At 45.2% G+C, this 22,104-nt stretch overlaps 1 protein-coding gene across 2 annotated transcripts in view; it reads left to right on the forward strand.

Moving 5' to 3' along the window:
• Positions 1-8,985: 8,985 nt before the first annotated feature.
• The window catches only part of dpys (dihydropyrimidinase), a 45,853-nt gene continuing 32,734 nt past the window's right edge, over positions 8,986-22,104 (forward strand). Inside the window, exons 1-3 of one of the 2 annotated variants that reach the window (XM_042310259.1) lie at positions 8,986-9,363; positions 13,630-13,788; positions 14,724-14,903. In XM_042310259.1, coding sequence (XP_042166193.1) covers positions 9,112-9,363; positions 13,630-13,788; positions 14,724-14,903 — 591 coding nt within the window. In that variant the 5' untranslated portion in view covers positions 8,986-9,111. The remainder of the gene's footprint in view (positions 9,364-13,629; positions 13,789-14,723; positions 14,904-22,104) is intronic. The other variant, XM_024393032.2, reaches the window with a different exon arrangement.

Genomic DNA, 22,104 nt, shown 5'->3' on the forward strand with positions numbered 1-22,104 from the left:
GTTAGAGTTATTCTGGCTAACCTAATAATGAACAAATATACAGCAAAGCTCATGAAGCAAAGATCTGTTCTTGCTCTTGTGATGAGATGTTATCAAACACATAGGAAAGAGCTTGTAATGGATTCTAAACCAACTGACAATCATAAGGAGCTAATATAGTAGTATGCATAGGAGCTAGAAGCAGAGCTTCTATGTCTATCGGCTCCGTTTTACAAACATATTACTTAAATACAGTTTAACATTCAACAGTATTTCATCATGACAAAATGATCCTCTGTAAGGTTTTAGTTAATTATTGTTGTTCCCATGTTCACTATAATGTTACTATTCTTGAGAAAACAACTGAAGGTGAATTGAGAGGGAGAGAACATTGTCTCACGGCTCTAATTGTTGTTGTTTTCTGCCATCTTGAATGCTGGCTGCCGCTGCCATGAGGGCTGTAATACACCAGTGTTAAGAGGATATCATTATCGTGTGTTTTAGGGAGTAAGCCGCAGATTTGGTTAAATATGGTAGTTTTCTTTGTTTCCTGTTCTTTTCATGGGTGTGTTTAAGCTGGGTCAAGCTGAAACCTCCCATGACAGTTCTCTCACATCAAGCCGCCAAAGCGCCTCCTCTTGCCACAAACACAGCCAATATCGATGCTATGCTCGAAAACTGATTGAAAAGAGACTTACATGTTTCAAAGCATGCTGGGAATTGGGGGCCAGGCGACAACCCAAAGTGTTAAAGCTTAGATACTGTAGTCACCAGTATGCTATAAAAAGACACCATATGCCCACTTTGTACAGACTGACTGGTAGCCTACACACAAACCACTACATGTCAACTTTCATTCCAAACAACACATCCAGAAAGTATTTACAGAAAAATACACTGACACTGTAGTCCAGAGATCATTCTGTCCTGTACTATGGCAAACATAACAACAGACAGACAGATCTCCATATTCATGCACTAATAAAAGAAATGCTAAATAAATGAAGCTCCAAAATGGTCATAATTGAACTATTTAACTGTATCACAATTTTTAAAAACAGTCTCTCAGCTGCACTGAATTACACTGTAAATGTGGAGTATGTGATGTATTCTTCAACACCTCTCTTTACAACACATCATAAACATTTTATAAATCCTGTATTTACATTCCCTCTTCACAGGTAAAAAGAAAGGGCCTTACAGTGCTCTCCAGAAATGAGGGAAGACAGCATTGCATTCACTTGTTATGTGGAAAGTCATGTGATGTACTTGTTGAAATGCTGTGGTTCTATAGGGCTGCCTTTTTAAAACAGGACAGAGAGGACAGAAGGACAGGGAGGACAGAAGGACAGGGAGGACAGAAGGACAGGGAGGACAGAAGGACAGGGAGGACAGGGAGGACAGAAGGACATGGAGGACAGAAGGACAGGGAGGACAGAAGGACAGGGAGGACAGAAGGACAAGAAAGACAGGGAGGACAGAAAGACAGGGAGGACATGAGGACAGAAGGACAGGGAGGACATGAGGACAGGGAGGACAGGGAGGACAGAAGAACAGGGAGGACAGAAGCACAGGGAGGACAGGGAGGACAGAAGGACAGGGAGGACAGAAGGACAGAAGGACAGAAGGACAGAAGGACCTGGAGGACAGAAGAACAGGGAGGACAGAAGGACAGAAGGACATGGAGGACAGAAGGACAGGGAGGACAGAAGGACAGGGAGGACAGAAGGACAAGGAGGACAGGGAGGATAGGGAGGACATGAGGACAGAAGGACAGGGAGGACAGAAGGACAGGGAGGACAGAAGCACAGGGAGGACAGGGAGGACAGAAGGACAGAAGGAAAGGGAGGACAGAAGGACAGAAGTACATGGAGGACAGAAGAACAGGGAGGACAGAAGGACAGGGAGGACAGAAGGACAGGGAGGACAGAAGGACGGGGAGGACAGAAGGACAGGGAGGACAGGGAGGACAGAAGGACAGGGATGACAGAAGGACAAGGAGGACAGGGAGGACAAAAATACAGGGGGCAGGGAGGAAGGAAGGACAGGGAGGACAGAAGGACAGGGAGGACAGGGAGGACAGAAGGACATTGAGGACAGGGAGGACAGAAGGACAGGGAGGACAGAAGGACAGTGAGGACAGAAGGACAGAAGTACAGGGAGGACAGAAGAACAGGGATGACAGAAGGACAGAAGTACAGGGAGGACAGAAGGACAGGGAGGACAGAAGGACAGGGAGGACAGAAGGACAGAAGGACATGGAGGACAGAAACACAGGGAGGACAGAAGGACAGAAGGACATGGAGGACAGAAGGACAGGGAGGACAGAAGGACAGGGAGGACAGAAGGACAGGGAGGACAGGGAGGACAGAAGGACAGGGAGGACAGAAGGACAGGGAGGACAGAAGGACAAGGAGGACAGAAGGACAGAAGGACTGGGAGGACATGGAGGACAGAAGGACAGGGAGGACCGAAGGACAGGGAGGACAGGGAGGACAGAAGGACAGGGAGGACAGAATGACAGGGAGGACAGAAGGACAGGGAGGACAGGACAGGGAGGACAGAAGGACAGGGAGGACAGGGAGGACAGAAGGACAGAGAGGACAGAGGGACAGGGAGGACAGAAGGACAGGGAGGACAGGGAGGACAGAAGGACAAGGACAGGGAGGACAGAGGGACAGGGAGGACAGAAGGACAGGGAGGACAGGGAGGACAGGAGGACAGGGAGAACAGAAGGACAGAAGGACAGGGAGGACAGAAGGACATGGAGGACAGAAGGACATGGAGGACATGGAGGACAGAAGGACAGGGAGGACAGAGGGACAGGGAGGACAGGGAGGACAGAAGAACAGGGAGGACAGAAGGACAGGGAGGACAGAAGGACAGAAGGACAGGGAGGACAGAAGGACAGGGAGGACAGAGGGACAGGGAGGACAGGAAGGACAGGGAGGACAGGAAGGACAGGGAGGACAGAGGGACAGGGAGGACAGAAGGACAGGGAGGACAGAGGGACAGGGAGGACAGAGGGACAGGGAGGACAGAAGGACAGGGAGGACAGAGGGACAGGGAGGACAGGGAGGACAGGGGGACAGGGGGAGAGGGACAGAGGGACAGGGAGGACAGAGGGACAGGGAGAACAGAGGGACAGGGAGGACAGGGAGGACAGAAAGACAGGGAGGACAGAGGAACAGGGAGGACAGAAGGACAGGGAGGACAGAGGGACAGGGAGGACAGAAACACAGGGAGGACAGAGGGACAGGGAGGACAGGGAGGACAGAGAGGACAGGGAGGACAGAGGGACAGGGAGGACAGAGGGAGGACAGAGAAGGACAGGGAGGACAGAGAGACAGGGAGGACAGAAGGACAGGGAGGACAGAGGGACAGGGAGGACAGGGAGGACAGGGAGGGGGACAGGGAGGACAGAGGGACAGGGAGGACAGGGAGGACAGAGGGACAGGGAGAACAGAGGGACAGGGAGGACAGGGAGGACAGAAGGACAGGGAGGACAGAGGAACAGGGAGGAAGGACAGAAGGACAGGGACAGGGAGGACAGAGGGACAGGGAGGACAGAAACACAGGGAGGACAGAGGGACAGGGAGGACAGGGAGGACAGAGGGACAGGGAGGACAGAGGGACAGGGAGGACAGGGAGGACAGAGGGACAGGGAGGACAGAAGGACAGGGAGGACAGAGGGACAGAGTGACAGGGAGGACAGGGAGGACAGAGGGACAGGGAGGACAGGGAGGACAGGGGGGACAGAAGAATAGGGAAAAGCCAGCAGACATGACAAGAAGTTTTGATTTTTAACACCAGAAGGTATACATATGAATAATTGTGAATAGCTAACTATTTAGTAACCAACACACCCAAATAACAATAACAGAAATATATTTAAGACACCGAATTATAATCTGTGTTTTTTTTAAAGTTATATATATTTCATGTGATATATCTATATCTCTAGATATTCTAACTGTGATCCCAAAATACTTCTCTTTTCAGTCAGAGTATCTCCGAGGGAATCTGTGGTGCAGAGTGTATTAGTGGAGCAGTGCAGTAATACGGTAGCATACGTATTCATCACATCACATCCATCTGTGCACATCTTCAGTAATGATCAACTAAAAGGAGCAGAGAATTATCATTGGGGGTTTTTTTCACTGAGGGGGTGAAATGATTCAAGTATATTCCTGAAATGCCTGAAAATATATAAACATTAGTAAACAAAAGTATTAAGATTTGGCAGAAGTCATTGAATTCTTAACAAAAAATGTATGTGCTGTTGGAAATGTGGATATGACTGAGCACTATACCTCAATACAAATTAGGTCAACAAAACACAAGAGTAAATTAAATCATTTTAAAAAGCTATTTAAAAATGTGAAATCACTTTTAATTGTTGTCATTGTTGGACAACTTTAACTTGTCCTTCCTTGACATATACACTGAGTGTACAATACATTAGGAACACCTTTTAGGAACACCAGCCTCAACTTGTCGGGGCAGGGACTCTACAAGGTGTTGAAAGCGTTCCACAGGGATGCTGGCCCATGTTGACTCCAAAGATTCCTACCGTTGCGTCAAGTTGTCTGGATGTCTTTTGTTTGGTGGACCGTTCTTGATACACAAGAAAAACGGTTGAGCGTGAAAAACCCAGCAGCGTTGCAGTTCTTGAGACACTCAAACCGGTGCGCCTGTCACCTACTACCATACCCCGTTTGAAGACACTTCAATATGTTGTCTTGCTCATTCACCCTCTGAATGACACACATACACAATCCATGTGTCAATTGTCTCAAGGCTTAAAAATCCATCTGTAACCTGTCTCCTCCCCTTCATCTACACTGAATGAAGTGGATTTAATAAGTGACATCAATAAGGGATCATACCTTTCTCCTGGATTCCCCTGGTCAGTCTATGTCATGGAAAGAGCAGGTGTTCTTAATGTTTTGTACACGCAGTGTATATAGAATCAATATGTTGGGAATTCACATTTGTGGGAATTTTACTCTGAAGTATTTAATACTGCATGGACTAAATCAAATAGAGTGCCCTGCTCAGCACTACCAATCCTTTGTGAATATTTTCCTGGAGAGAACACAAACCCTGTGACATTTAGAGGAAACGTGAGCTCATGTTTCACACCTCACGGAGAAAGCAGATGAAATATTATGTCAACTTAAAGGCACTGGGAAATGTCCTCTTTGATTTCCACATGATAAACATGTAAAGTCTTTCTTTTTTAAACAGGGTGTTATTGCTCTTGACACTGTCTGGTTGAGAAGTCCATCGACCTCCACATCATCATTACTTTGGTTGCCCATCAATGTAAAGACAAGTAGACATGTCTCTGTAACTGCAGATGTCATAAAGGTCCCCATATATCTTACATCAGCCTATACATATGTAAACGAAACGAACTCAGTAAGGACACTAGGACTGCAAATTGTGTGGATATTCAAGTTGTGACAGACAGAGGACGAACCAGTTGAAATGTCACTCAATGGTGCCATCTAGTGGTTAGAAAAACACCCTGTTTGAGACAGACGAAGATCCAAACCCTCTGGTAACATATAAATTTGAACAACAATCATCGGTTATATTTGCTGCATTAATTTGATTGCTTTGTCTACGGATTCATCTGCCTTGCAATTATAAGTGTAGCATTAAAACACTAATTAATTAACTCAATTGTGGGTAGATTGATTAATTCTAAATAAACATGAGATTGCAGCAGCAAACGAGCTCTGCGGCAGCGTGGAGACATCTGGGACTGAGAGGAGAAGACATTTTGATTATCTTCAGACACGTGTAGTTGCAAATCTTTTAATTAACATGAGTAGATAGTGAGGTTGTTGAACATCTACAGTAGCTGTCTGTTATGTGTTCTCATATTTGGTCACTTTATCAATGAGAAAAGAGGCAGTGGATTTAAAATGCAGTGGTACTAGTGAAGGGGATCGATCTATACTGGGGGCATATCCATCATCACCCTTCAAGATTATTATTTTTTTGAATGGGGCCTGTATATGCAAATTCAGCTACCCAAAAATATAATTAAATTAAGACCAAACAAAGCAGATGGTCACATAAATCATCTTTTCACATGTTGGAATGTTGCCCTTATTACAGAACAATGACTCACATGATGTTTTGGAATAGTTTGGCCATTCTGCTCTTTATCAAATCTGACTATCAATAAATGTGTTGAAATAGAATTGGTTTGAAAATACAACAATTATTATAAAAATAGGGTGGTTAATAAGGTTATATTGAAGCTGAAGAAAACATATCATATCATAACATATCATGCTAGAATATTGTGCTTTTTTCCCTTGACTTCTACCTACAGTACAGTGCAGTATCACATGCATCATTTCTCATGCCACAGAGTAGACTAACTAAGCTTGGTTCAGAACAGGGGTTCAGTGAAGGGGTTTGAACACTCTGTACCAATACAATCCAAGCCCTGGAATAGAGAGAGCAGTCAGTCAAAAAGCTCTCCTTTCTGAGGCTCTGTCAGCATCTGCACATACAGAAAAGCCTCATCAGAGAGATACTGCTAAAGTGCATGTAATACTTTAGAGATTTAATGCAGGTTTTAATTGGATAGAGGCCCATTATTTTTCAATACAGAAGGGGCAGTGAGGCACATAAAGCTCTTGAATATTTTTGCAAATCGTGTTCAACAGCATAATGATTAACCATGGCACTAAATTTGCCTCACAAAATGAAAAGCAAACTTCATGCAAGGCGTAATTTAATTGTTTCCCTTCACATTTTCTGCCTCTCCATTGTTGGAAGCTTAACATTTTTAGAGTCTGCTTAACAGCTGCCTGCCTTGTGATGCTTGAGCTGCAACAATGTGATTGACACATGTTTTGAAGTACAGTCGTCGCAGTGCGTTTTCACATTTTTGCCACGTTCTATTGATTACAGATCATCTACAGATTATTGATTGATCATTATGTATGGAGGACAGATCATTTGAAATCTCTATTTCAGTATCTGTGTGTTTCTAGGATTATGAAAGAATAAGACAAATGTATATTAGTCCTTTCAATGTCTTTGCAATCTGAAGAGAACACTGCCATCTGGGCAACAATTAGTGGAAATGCAATCTACCAGTCTGGGTCTATGGATGTCTGTGTTTCCTTAACACTTCTGAAACCTTATGTGGCAAAGAACATACAACAAAAGATGAATCAGATTGAGCATGCAAACATATGGGGGGGTACTCTTAGCTTTCCCCTTAATGTGCATTCTTTCAAAATACTTTTTTGTAGACATCTGTAAGCATAAAAAAGATGCTAAAGAAGTAGAAAAGATACTGCAGTACCAGGAAGAAGCAGGATCTCCCTTTATTAGAGCGCACAGAGGTAATGAAGGGGATCAATAGGATTTGGAAATAGTTTAAAGCATTTTCTGTTTTGCCACAACATTTTGAATTGAAATGGGAAAAGTGTAACTGTTATACCGGTAAATAATAAGTAAGTATTACAAAGATTGGAAAAATTAGGACATTCTGAGCTAAAACTAAACACAATCAAATCACTTTGATGAACAATGGCCATTTTGGCACTATTTAATTCATATCACCTTCTGCTCAGTTTAGCATTCCCAGGATATATATTTTTTACAGTTACACCTGACCTGTGTAGTACAGGGAACAAACAACAAGGCTCAACGGCAGCTTTCTAAATCCACCCTGAATCGGAACTTTCTTAATGCCGCATCGAGAGTTTCTGTTAGTTACAAGATGCCACTGCTGCCTCATTGGTTTGTCTCCTACTGATTAGGGCTCTCATCTTATGTAAATCCTCTTAAGTCACATGTTATTGTGTATCGATGTACTGTGAAGGTTAGGTGTTTCCTAAGCCCTGTGCACTGCCTTATCTCCCTGCCACATGCATCTTTGTCCCTCCAATGTCTCTGTTTTTTTATTCTATTTTTAATACACTAATGGATGAAAAAAGTTGTGGGAACTGAACTGATGTGATGTTCTTGTTGACAACCAATCCACTGCACTGAAATGCTAATCTCTCCCAGTGGCTAACAACAAAAATAGTTCAGGAGACAAAGAGATGTGACGTGTTGAGTGCTCCAGGAACATCACAATGTTATCTGACAGTTTTAGTTTACCTACTGAATGCAAGTTTTCTGTCATTCTAAACATTTTGCCATGGGGTGGAGAGACATTTTAGCCATTTTAAAGCTAATTTCCTGAAATCCTACAACTTTTGCCATGACTTATGTTAATTTGATATCCGAGTGAGAGTAACTAACAATATCAATGTGGTCCCTCTGGAGATCAGGGTCCCATCATGCCTGGTCGGTAATTCAGCCATGATTACTACAAGTTTAGATAGCTGCTGGGTAGACTAATTTAACAATCTAAAAAATGTTAGCTGACGTGCTAATTGTGTGACAGTCGATGACTGACTTAACAAGAGGAAAACTGCTTATGCGCAACCAAATTTCCACCTTGTCTATTCTACTATTCTAACTCTCAACAGTAAGTTGAGACCCCAGCTGAGTTCCTAGCAGCCAGCATGAGGCCCTAGGCAACCACCTACGGTGCTTAAGCACAGGGCTGGCTCTGGCTGTAACCTCAGACTAACCTCATGTCCTGGGAATGTTGGAAAGCAAGAAGTCAGCAATCCATTAATCATTTGCCTATTTGTGGGAAGGGCCGACCGCCCAACATAAAATGAATGGTCCCTGGAGCTTCATGGAAACAAACACACTTTAGGCCTACTGCAAGTTAATTTCTTTGTCACTTTCTACCAGACAATTTTAACTTGCTCATCTGTGATCTGGATAAATTGAGTGATTTGTTTTATAGTAGTAATGTCCTTGGGGACCACGGCCCTGCAAGTCTGGTCAAGTTTTCTAAATAGTGTGAAATCTAGGCTACTTCCTGGGAATGTCTTTTTTTTCTTTCTCTTTTTGTGAGAGGTGTGTCTACTTGTGAAATATTTGTTTGTTGTGTAACCCATACCTAAGTGACATTCTAGACCTACGCCCAGTGTGTCCCATACATAAGTGACATTCTAGACCTATGCCCAGTGTGTCCCATACCTAAGTGACATTATAGACCTATGCCCAGCGCTTCTAAAAGGGAAAGAAACAATGTTAAACCAAAGCAGGATCCTTATAAAAGGAGGGAAAATTGTGAACGAGGATTGCTCCATTAGCAGCGATGTCTACATTGAAGACGGGAGAATTAAAGAAGTCGGATTAAACCTCCAAATCCCGGCTGGAGTTACCGTTATAGATGCCACAGATAAACTGGTGATACCGGGTGGTATCGATACCCATACCCACATGGAGTTGGCATTTATGGGCACCAAAGCAGTAGATGATTTCCATATTGGAACTAAGGTGAGAATACTTTTGTGTTGCACTGTGTGTAGGCTCTGGGTTAATTGAGTTTGCTTGATTTCACTGCACCAGGAAAATGCACAAGTAAAATCTGACAAAAATAATTACAGTTCCTTCAGAAAGTATCCATACATACCATACATACCCCTTGACTTATTCCACATTTTGTTGCCTGAATTCTACATTTATTAAATTGATTTATTTCTCTCCCATCCCATCTACACACAAACAACTCACAATGACAAAGTGAAAAGATGTTCACAAATAAATGTATATAAGTATTAACACCCCTGAGTCAATGCTTTGTAGAAGAACAGTGATTACAGATGTGAGTCTTTCTGGGTAAGTCTCGAAGAGCTTTCCACAGCTGGATTGTGCAACATTTGCACATTCGTCTTTTCAAAATTCTTCATGCTCTGTCAAATTTGTTGTTAATCATTGCTAGACAACCATTTATAGGTATTGCTATAGATCTTCAAGTAGATTTAAGTCAAAACTGCAACTCAGGAATGTTCACTGACTGCTTGGTAAGCAACTCCAGTGTAGATTTGGCCTTGTGTTTTAGGTTATTGTCATGCTGAAAGGTGAATTCATCTCCCAGTGTCTGGTAGAAAGCAGACTGAACCAGGTTTTCCTCTAGGATCTTGCCTGTGCTTAGCTCCATTCAGTTAGTTCTTTATCCTGAAAAACTCCCCAGTTCGTAATGATTACAAGCATACTCATAACATGATGCAGCCACCACTATGCTTGTAAATGTTGTATTGGATTTCCTCCAAACATAACACTTTGTATTGAGGGCAAAACGTGAATTGCTTTGCCACAAGTTTAGAAGTATTACTTTAGTGCCTTGTTTCAAACAGGATGCATGTTTTTGAATGTTTTTATCCAGTATAAGCTACCTTCTTTTCACTCTGTCAATTAGGTTACTATTGTGGAGTAACTACAATGTTGTTGATCCATCCTCAGTTTTCTATCTCAGCCTTTAAACTCTGTAACTGTTCATGGTGAAATCCCTGAACAGTTTCCTTCCTCTCCGGCAACTGAGTTAGGAAGGACGCCTGTATCTTTGTAGTGATTGGGTGTATTGATACACTATCCAAAGTGTAATTAATAACTTGACCATGCTCAAAATGATATTCAATGTCTGCATTTTTTTACACATCTACCAATAGGTGCCCTTCTTTGCAAGGCATTGGAAAACCTCCCTAATCTTTGTGGTTGAATCGGTGTTTGAAATTCAGTTTTCGACTGAGGGACCTTACAGATAATTGTGTATGTGGGGTACAGAGATGAGGTAATCATTCAAAAATCATGTTAAACACTATTATTGCACACAGAGTGAATCCATGTAACTTATTATGTGACTTGTTTAGCACGTTTTTATTCCTGAACTTATTTAGGCTTGTCATAACAAAGGGGTTGAATACTTATTGACTCTATCAGGTTTCAGGTACGACCCAGATGCAGACAGTGTCGAAGAAACAAAAGTGTACTTCTAATAGAGGGGCAGGCAAACGACACATCAAAGTCAGGCAGAGGTTTGTAATCCAGAGAGGGTGCAAAAGGTCCAGAACGGGAGGCAGGCTCAGGGTCAGGGCAGGCAGGCTCAGGGTCAGGGTCAGGCTCAGGGTCAGGGTCAGGCTCAGGGTCAGGGCAGGCAGAGGTCAGTAATCCAGTGAGGTGGGGCAAGGTATAGAATGGCAGGCAGTCTCAGGGTCAGGGTCAGGGCAGGCAGTCTCAGGGTCAGGGAAGGCAGTCTCAGGGTCAGGGTCAGGGCAGGCAGTCTCAGGGTCAGGGCAGGCAGTCTCAGGGTAAGGGTCAGGGTCAGGGCAGGCAGTCTCAGGGTCAGGGTCAGGGCAGGCAGTCTCAGGGTCAGGGCAGGCAGTCAGGGTCAGGGTCAGGGTCAGGGCAGGCAGTCTCAGGGTCAGGGTCAGGGCAGGCAGTCTCAGGGTCAGGGCAGGCAGTCTCAGGGTCAGGGTCAGGGCAGGCAGTCTCAGGGTCAGGGCAGGCAGTCTCAGGGTCAGGGTCAGGGCAGGCAGTCTCAGGGTCAGGGCAGGCAGTCTCAGGGACAGGGCAGGCAGTCTCAGGGTCAGGGTCAGGGCAGGCAGTCTCAGGGTCAGGGCAGGCAGAGGTCAGTAATCCAGAGAGGGTGCAAAAGGCCAGGCAAATTTTTAAGCACATTTTTACTCCTGAACTTATTTAGGCTTGCCATAACAAGACATTTCAGCTATTCATTTTTAATTCATATGTAAACATTTTGAAAAACATAATTCCACTTTTATATTATGGGGTATTGTGTGTAGAAATCAAAATGTAATCCATTTTAAATTCTGGCTGTAACACAACAACATGTGGGTGTGAATACTTTCTGAAGGCACCGTATGTCTTTTCTGTATTACAGGTGGGCTACGTAAAACCCCATTTAATGAAGTTTAAAACATACTGTACCTTTACATAATTAAAAACATGTAGGATATTAAACAAAAAAAAGCATTGTAAGGTGCAGTAGATGCTGCAGATACTGTAAATAAAGTTGTACCTGTGGATGTATTTCAAGGCATATCTTCAAACTCAGTGCCTCTTTGCTTGCCATCATGGGACAATCAAAAGAAATCAGCCAAGACCTCAGAAACGCCTAAAGGTACCACGTTCATCTGTACAAACAATAGTACGCAAGTATAAACACCATGGGACCACGCTGCTGTCATACTGCTCAGGAAGGAGACATGTTCTGTCTCCTAGAGATGAACATACTTTGGTGTGAAAAGTGCAAATCAATCCCAGAACAGCAAAGGACCTTGTGAAGATGCTGGAGGAAACAGGTACAAAAGTATCTATATCCACAGTATAACGAGTCCTTTATCGACATAACCTGAAAGGCTGCTCAGCAAGGAGGAAGCCACTGCTCCAAAACCGCCATAAAAAAAATCCAGACTACGGTTTGCAACTGCACATGGGGACAAAGACCGTACTTTTTGGAAAAATGTCCTCTGGTCTGATAAAACAAAAATAGAACTGTTTGGCCATAATGACCATTGTTATCTTTGGAGGAAAAAGGGGGAGGCTTGCAAGCCAAAGCACACCATCCCAACCGTGAAGCACAGGGGTGGCAGCATCATGTTGTGGGGTGCGTTGCTGCAGGAGGGACTGGTGCACTTCACAAAATAGATGGCAACATGAGGGAGGAAACTTATGTGGATATATTGAAGCAACATCTCAAGACATCAGTCAGGAAGTTAAAGCTTGGTCGCAAATGGGTCTTCCAAATGGACAATGACCGCAAGCATACTTCCAAAGTTGTAGCAAAATGGCTTAAGGACAACAAAGTCAAGGTATTGTAGTGGCCATCACAAAGCCCTGACCTCAATCCAATAGAAAATGTGTGGGCAGAACTGAAACAGCATGTGCGAACAAGGAGGCCTACAAACCTGACTCAGTTACACCAGCTCTGTCAGGAGGAATGGGCCAAAATTCATCAAACCTATTGTGGGAAACTTGTAGAAGGCTACCTGAAATGTTTGACCCACGTTAAACAATTTAAAGGCAATGCTACCAAATACTCATTGAGTGTATGTAAACTTCTGACCCACTGGGAATGTGATGAAAGAAATAAAAGCTGAAATAAATCATTCTCACTACTATTATTCTGACATTTCACATTCTTAAAATAAAGTGGTGATCCTAACTGACCTAAAACAGGGAATTTTTACTAGGATTAAATGTCAGGAATTGTGAAAAACTGAGTTTAAATGTATTTGGCTAGGGTGTATGTACACTTCCGACTTCAACTGTAACTTTATCCATGGAACCTAAACCCTGTTCTGTGTATCTTTATCCATGGAACCTAAACCCTGTTCTGTGTATCGTTATCCATGGAACCTGAACCCTGTTCTGTGTATCTTTATCCATGGAACCTAAACCCTGTTCTGTGTATTTTTATCCAGGCTGCCCTGGAAAGTGGCAGGAGGCACTATCATGATCCTGAACTACACTCTAAACCCCCCCTATCCACCCCTCTCTAAACCCTAACCTATCTACAGTATACCCTAACCCTGCTCTCTGTACCCAGGCTGCACTGGTAGGAGGGACCACCCTACTGGATATACCCCATACCACCCCCTAAACCCTAACCCCTCTCTAAACCCTAACCCTGCTCTCTGTACCCAGGCTGCCCAGGTAGGAGGGACCACCCTACTGGATATACCCCATACCACCCCCTAAACCCTAACCCCCTCTCTAAACCCGAACCCTGCTCTCTGTTCCCAGGCTGCCCTGGCAGGAGGGACCACCATGATCCTAGACTTTGTGATCCCCCAGAGAGGCACGTCTCTGCTGGAGGCCTATGATAGGTGGAGGGTCACGGCTGACGCCAAGGTCTGCTGTGACTACTCCCTGCATGTGGCAGTCACATGGTGGAGTGACAAGGTAGTGCCCCCTGTTATATATATAATCTATTTTCTATCCTGAAAAAAAGTGCACATCAGACTCATGCTCATGTGTGACAAGGTAGCTTTCCCTGCACCCTGTATTGCTTTACCAAGCGAGAGACCGGGGTTCAGATCCCACGGGTTACATTTGAGCAGATATTTACAAAAATGATGAAACATTCCTGTCTCAGAATGAAATGTTTCATTTATTTGTCTTGATCTGTGAATGCTTTGTGAGATTGGGCAGGGTTTAGAACTTTGTTTGTTCTGGCCTGATGCCATCAAATCTACAGGGATTTTATAAAAGAGCAGACTTGTTTTAAAAATGAGGGACACTGTTACTGTAGATTCAATCCGATCAGCGTTATAGCACAGTTGACATTTAAAGGTCATTTCCGTTTGAGACAAAAAATGTGTTTATGGTGAATGCTGCCTCCTTCAATGTGGGAATGTTGCCTTTAAAAGGTGCATATCCGACAAATCACAGCCTTAACCTCTGTAAAATCTACTTTAATTAAAAACTGAGTGGTTCGAGCCCTGAATGCTGATTGGCTGACAGCTGTGGTATATCAGACCATATACCACGGGTATTACAAAACATTTATTTTTACTGCTCTAATTATGTTGGTATACAGTTCATAATAGCAATAAGGCACCTCAGGGGGCTAAGGGCTGTATCCAGGCACTTCGCGTTGCATTGTGCGTAAGAACAGCCCTTAGCCGTGGTATATTGGCTATATACCACACCTCATCAGGCCTTGTTGCTTAAATAACATCCCAACAGAAAATAGCATGTGGTAATAGACTCCATGGAGACCTGGGATGGACAGTATGTCAATACATGGTTTTTACAGAAATGTTAACAGTCTTATCTCTCAGCATTGAAAAGAAAAGCACGCTAAACTAATTGGCTTTTTGCTAAACCCATTCTAGGTCAAAAAGGAAATGGAGACTTTGGCCAAAGAGAAAGGTGTAAACTCCTTCAAGATGTTCATGGCATACAAGGATGTGTTCATGCTTCAAGACCATGAGCTGTATGCTGCGTTTTCCCAATGCAAAGAGATTGGAGCCATAGCCCAGGTGCACGCAGAGAATGGAGACCTTATTGCAGAGGTATTCCAAAACATTTCTGACCACAACACAGTCAATATGGCTCAAACCAGGGGTTTGTTCAGTCTACTTCAACTTCTGCCACGTTGTGTAACGGTTTGTATTGAACCACACATTGCCTCCAAATGGTACACACCATTCATCAACAGCATTTGAGGTAAGTTTGCTACCGTTAAGTAGGTGTGGTGAGGTGTGCCCTGATCAATTTAAGTGTGACCATTTGAAATCGTAAAAATCGTGCAGCAAACAATACGGTAATTGCCATCTGGGTCACCATAATCACAATACTCTTCTACTGGTCGTTAAGTACAGTACCGCTTCTGTTGAATGTCTGTTCTGTCGCACCCGAGAAAAGACTATGGGTGTGTTAAAAAGGGACCATGGAACCTTGTGGGTAACAATGTACCAATCCAATATCCCATGAACCAGGACAGAACAAAGGTTAACTAAACAACTGTTGGTGAATACATTATTTTCAAAGGGTCAGTCACGAGTTCCTATTAACTGTCCGCTTAGGTTTAGGTTAATATTTAACCCTGATGTAGCCTAATAGTAGGCTAGACTAAAGATACAAGCCAGGCAAATCGAACCCTATCCAAGCCATGTAAAACTAACCCTATCCAAGCCATGTAAAACTAACCTTATCCAAGCCATGTAAAACTAACCCTATCCAAGCCATGTAAAACTAACCCTATCCAAGCCATGTAAAACTAACCCTATCCAAGCCATGTAAAACTAACCCTATCCAAGCCATGTAAAACTAACCCTATCCAAGCCATGTAAAACTAACCCTATCCAAGCCATGTAAAACTAACCCTATCCAAGCCATGTAAAACTAACCCTATCCAAGCCATGTAAAACTAACCCTATCCAAGCCATGTAAAACTAACCCTATCCAAGCCATGTAAAACTAACCCTATCCAAGCCATGTAAAACTAACCCTATCCAAGCCATGTAAAACTAACCCTATCCAAGCCATGTAAAACTAACCCTATCCAAGCCATGTAAAACTAACCCTATCCAAGCTATGTAAAACTAACCCTATCCAAGCCATGTAAAACTAACCCTATCCAAGCCATGTAAAACTAACCCTCTCCAAGCCATGTAAAACGAACCCTATCCAAGCCATGTAAAACTAACCCTCTCCAAGCTATGTAAAACTAACCCTATCCAAGCCATGTAAAACTAACCCTATCCAAGCCATGTAAAACTAACCCTATCCAAGCCATGTAAAACTAACCCTATCCAAGCCATGTAAAACTAACCCTATCCAAGCCATGTAAAACTAACCCTATCCAAGCCATGTAAAACGAACCCTATCCAAGCCATGTAAAACGAACCCTATCCAAGCCATGTAAAACGAACCCTATCCAAGCCATGTAAAACTAATCTCTCCAAGCTATGTAAAACTAACCCTATCCAAGCCATGTAAAACTAACCCTATCCAAGCCATGTAAAACTAACCCTATCCAAGCCATGTAAAACTAACCCTATCCAAGCCATGTAAAACTAACCCTATCCAAGCCATGTAAAACGAACCCTATCCAAGCCATGTAAAACTAACCTTATCCAAGCCATGTAAAACTGACCCTATCCAAGCCATGTAAAACGAACCCTATCCAAGCCATGTAAAACTAACCTTATCCAAGCCATGTAAAACTGACCCTATCCAAGCCATGTAAAACGAACCCTATCCAAGCCATGTAAAACTAACCCTATCCAAACCATGTAAAACTAACCCTATCCAAGCCATGTAAAACGAACCCTATCAAAGCCATGTAAAACGAACCCTATCCAAGCCATGTAAAACTAACCTTATCCAAACCATGTAAAACTAACCCTATCCAAGCAAAACTAACCCTATCCAAGCCATGCAAAATGAACCCTATCCAAGCCATGCAAAATGAACCCTATCCAAGCCATGCAAAATGAACCCTATCCAAGCCATGCAAAATGAACCTTATCCAAGCCATGCAAAATGAACCCTATCCAAGCCATGCAAAATGAACCCTATCCAAGCCATGCAAAATGAACCCTATCCAAGCCATGCAAAATTAACCTTATCCAAGCCATGTAAAACTAACCCTATCCAAGCCATGTAAAACTAACCCTATGAAAGCCATGCAAATCTAAGCTTATCCAGGCCATGCAAATCTACCCCTATCCAAGCCATGCAAAGCTAACCCTATACAAGACATGCAAAACTAACCCTATCCAAGCCATGAAAAACTAACCCTATCCAAGCCATGTAAAACTAACCCTATCCAAGCCATGAAAAACTAACCCTATCCAAGCCATGAAAAACTAACCCTATCCAGGCCATGTAAAACTAACCCTATCCAAGCCATGTAAAACTCTGTCCAAGCCATGCAAAACTAACCCTATCAAAGCCATGCAAAACAAACCCTATTCAAGCCACACAAAACATACACAACTCAAGCCACGCAAAACCAACCCTAATCAAGCCATGCAAAACTAACCACAATCAAGCCATGTAAAACTAACCACAATCAAGCCATGTAAAACGAACCCTAACCAAGCAATGTTAAACTAACCCTATCCAAGCCATGAAAAACTAACCCTATCCAAGCCATGTTAAACTAACCCTATCCAAGCCATGTAAAACTAACCCTATCCAAGCCATGTTAAACTAACCCTATCCAAGCCATGTTAAACTAACCCTATCCAAGCCATGTTAAACTAACCCTATCCAAGCCATGTAAAACTAACCCTATCCAAGCCATGTAAAACTAACCCTATCCAAGCCATGTAAAACTAACCCTATCCAAGCCATGTAAAACTAACCCTATCCAAGCCATGTAAAACTAACCCTATCCAAGCCATGTAAAACTAACCCTATCCAAGCCATGTAAAACTAACCCTATCCAAGCCATGTAAAACTAACCCTATCCAAGCCATGTAAAACTAACCCTATCCAAGCCATGTAAAACTAACCCTATCCAAGCCATGTAAAACTAACCCTATCCAAGCCATGTAAAACTAACCCTATCCAAGCCATGTAAAACTAACCCTATCCAAGCCATGTAAAACTAACCCTATCCAAGCCATGTAAAACTAACCCTATCCAAGCCATGTAAAACTAACCCTATCCAAGCCATGTAAAACTAACCCTATCCAAGCCATGTAAAACTAACCCTATCCAAGCCATGTAAAACTAACCCTATCCAAGCCATGTAAAACTAACCCTATCCAAGCCATGTAAAACTAACCCTATCCAAGCCATGTAAAACTAACCCTATCCAAGCCATGTAAAACTAACCCTATCCAAGCCATGTAAAACTAACCCTATCCAAGCCATGTAAAACTAACCCTATCCAAGCCATGTAAAACTAATCTCTCCAAGCCATGTAAAACTAACTGTAACGGTTTTCTAGTGGTGATGAAGGAGAGTCGGACCAAACTGCAGCGTGTCGATTGCGATCCATGTTTAATACAACAAAGAAACACGAACTTACAAAAAACAATAAACGAAACCGAAACAGCCTATCTGGTGCAAACTAACAGAGAGTACACATAGGACACTAAGGACAATCACCCACGACAAACTCAAAGAATATGGCTGCCTAAATATGGTTCCCAATCAGAGACAACGATAAGCACCTGCCTCTGATTGAGAACCACTCCAGACAGCCATAGACTTTGCTAGATAACCCCACTAGCTACAATCCCAATACATACACACCAAAACCCCAAGACAAACACACCACAATTACAAAAACCCCATGCCACACCCTGGCCTGACCAAATACATAAAGATAAACACAAAATACTTTGACCAGGGCGTGACAGAACACCCCCCCCTAAGGTGCGGACTCCCGAACGCACCTCAAAACAATAGGGAGGGTCCGGGTGGGCGTCTGTCCATGGTGGCGGCTCCGGCGCGGGACGTGGACCCCACTCATTTAATGTCTTAGTCCCCTCTCCCTTCGTCCCTGGATAGTCCACCCTCGCCGCCGACCATGGCCTAGTAGTCCTCACCCAGAACCCCACTGGACTGAGGAGCAGATCGGGACTGAAGGACAGCTCCGGACTGAGGGGAAGCTCGGGAGTGAGGGGAAGCTCGGGAGTGAGGGGAAGCTCGGGAGTGAGGGGAAGCTCGGGAGTGAGAGGAAGCTCGGGAGTGAGAGGAAGCTCGGGAGTGAGAGGAAGCTCGGGAGTGAGAGGAAGCTCGGGAGTGAGAGGAAGCTCGGGAGTGAGAGGAAGCTCGGGAGTGAGAGGAAGCTCAGGCAGGTAGATAGATCTACCAGCTCCTTGCTGGCTGGTGGTTCCGGCAGATCCTGGCTGACTGGCACTTCTGGCGGATCCTGGCTGACTGGCGGATCCTGGCTGACTGGTGGATCCTGGCAGACTGGCGGATCCTGGCAGACTGGCACTTCTGGCGGATCCTGGCAGACTGGCGGATCCTGGCTGACTGGCGGATCCTGGCTGACTGGCGGATCCTGGCTGACTGGCGGATCCTGGCTGACTGGCGGATCCTGGTCGACTGGCGGATCCTGGTCGACTGGCAGTTCTGGCAGATCCCGGCTGACTGGCGGATCTGGAAGAGTCTGATTGACTGGCAGATCTGGAAGAGTCTGGTTGACTGGCAGATCTGGAAGAGTCTGGCTGACTGGCAGATCTGGAAGAGTCTGGCTGACTGGCAGATCTGGCGGCGCTGGGCAGCCTGGCGGCGCTGGGCAGACTGGCGACGCTGGGCAGACTGGCGACGCTGGGCAGACTGGCGACGCTGGGCAGACTGGCGACGCTGGGCAGACTGGCGACGCTGGGCAGACTGGCGACGCTGGGCAGACTGGTGACGCTGGGCAGACGGGGGGCACTGGCGGCGCTGGGCAGACTGGCGGCACTAGCTGCTCCATATAGGCTGACAGCTCTGGCGGCTTCTTACAGACTGACAGCTCTGGCGGCTCCGTGCTGACTGGCTGCTCCTTGCAGCCTGGCAGCTCCTTGCAGACTGACAGCTCCGTGCAGACTGACAGCTCCGTGCAGACTGACAGCTCCATGCAGACTGACAGCTCCATGCAGACTGACAGCTCCTTGCAGACTGACAGCTCCATGCAGACTGGCTGCTCCATGCAGACTGACATCTCTGGCTGCTTCATGCAGACTGGCAGCTCTGGCTGCTCCATGTAGGCTGACAGCTCTGGCGGCTCCGTGCAGACTGGCAGCTCCTTACAGACTGGCAGCTCCGTGCAGACTGGCAGCTCCGTGCAGACTGGCAGCTCCGTGCAGACTGGCAGCTCCGTGCAGACTGGCAGCTCCGTGCAGACTGGCAGCTCCGTGCAGACTGACAGCTCCTTGCAGACTGACAGCTCCTTGCAGACTGACAGCTCCTTGCAGACTGACAGCTCCTTACAGACTGACAGCTCCATGCAGACTGACAGCTCTGGCTGCTTCATGCAGACTGACAGCTCTGGCTGCTCCATGTAGGCTGACAGCTCTGGCGGCTTCTTACAGACTGGCAGCTCTGGCGGCTCCGTGCAGACTGGCAGCTCCTTGCAGACTGGTAGCTCCGTGCAGACCGGCAGCTCCGTGCAGACCGGCAGCTCCGTGCAGACCGGCAGCTCCGTGCAGACCGGCAGCTCCGTGCAGACCGGCAGCTCCGTGCAGACCGGCAGCTCCGTGCAGACCGGCAGCTCCGTGCAGACCGGCAGCTCCGTGCAGACCGGCAGCTCCGTGCAGACCAGCAGCTCCGTGCAGACCAGCAGCTCCGTGCAGACTGGCTGCGCTGAACAGGCGGGAGACTCCGGCCGCGCAGGAGAGGAGAAAGGCTCTGGCTGCGCTGAACAGGTGGGACGCACTGTAGGCCTGATGCGTGGTGCTGGCACTGGTATGCCGTGCATGCTATGCCAAGCCCACACCTTTCTTTCTACTCTGTCCAATACATCCTCCACACTCTCAGACTCAGCACTCTGCTTCGCCGACAGCTCCAATTCCATCCATGGCTCTGCCCAGGGTCCTTGTCCGTCAAGGATCTCCCCCCAAGTCCATTTATCCAAAGAGTGCAGCCTCTCCCAATGCTGCTGCTGCCTCTGTTGCTTCTCCTGCTGCTGCCTTTGCTCCTGCTGCTGCCTTTGCTGCTGCTGCTGTTGCTCCTGCTGCACCTGTCGCTTCTCCTGCTGCTGCTGTTGCTGCTGCCTCTGTTTACCACGCCGCTTGGTCCTTGGTTGGTGGGTGATTCTGTAACGGTTTTCTAGTGGTGATGAAGGAGAGTCGGACCAAACTGCAGCATGTCGATTGCGATCCATGTTTAATACAACAAAGAAACACGAACTTACAAAAAACGATAACCGAAACCGAAACAGCCTATCTGGTGCAAACTAACAGAGAGTACACATAGGACACTAAGGACAATCACCCACGACAAACTCAAAGAATATGGCTGCCTAAATATGGTTCCCAATCAGAGACAACGATAAGCACCTGCCTCTGATTGAGAACCACTCCAGACAGCCATAGACTTTGCTAGACAACCCACTAAGCTACAATCCCAATACCACCACCAAAACCCCAAGACAAACACACCACAATTACAAAAACCCCATGCCACACCCTGGCCTGACCAAATACATAAAGATAAACACAAAATACTTTGACCAGGGCGTGACACTAACCCTATCCAAGCCATGTAAAACTAACCCTATCCAAGCCATGTAAAACTAACCCTATCCAAGCCATGTAAAACTAACCCTATCCAAGCCATGTAAAACTAACCCTATCCAAGCCATGTAAAACTAACCCTATCCAAGCCATGTAAAACTAACCCTATCCAAGCCATGTAAAACTAACCCTATCCAAGCTATGTAAAACTAACCCTATCCAAGCCATGTAAAACTAACCTTATCCAAGCCATGTAAAACTAACCCTATCCAAGCTATGTAAAACTAATCTCTCCAAGCCATGTAAAACTAACCCTATCCAAGCCATGTAAAACTAACCCTATCCAAGCCATGTAAAACTAACCTTATCCAAGCCATGTAAAACTAACCCTATCCAAGCTATGTAAAACTAATCTCTCCAAGCCATGTAAAACTAACCCTATCCAAGCCATGTAAAACTAACCCTATCCAAGCCATGTAAAACTAACCCTATCCAAGCCATGTAAAACTAACCCTATCCAAGCCATGTAAAACTAACCCTATCCAAGCCATGTAAAACTAACCCTATCCAAGCCATGTAAAACTAA

Source organism: Oncorhynchus tshawytscha, linkage group LG03 (assembly GCF_018296145.1).
Source record: "Oncorhynchus tshawytscha isolate Ot180627B linkage group LG03, Otsh_v2.0, whole genome shotgun sequence".
Classification (NCBI taxonomy): domain Eukaryota; kingdom Metazoa; phylum Chordata; class Actinopteri; order Salmoniformes; family Salmonidae; genus Oncorhynchus; species Oncorhynchus tshawytscha.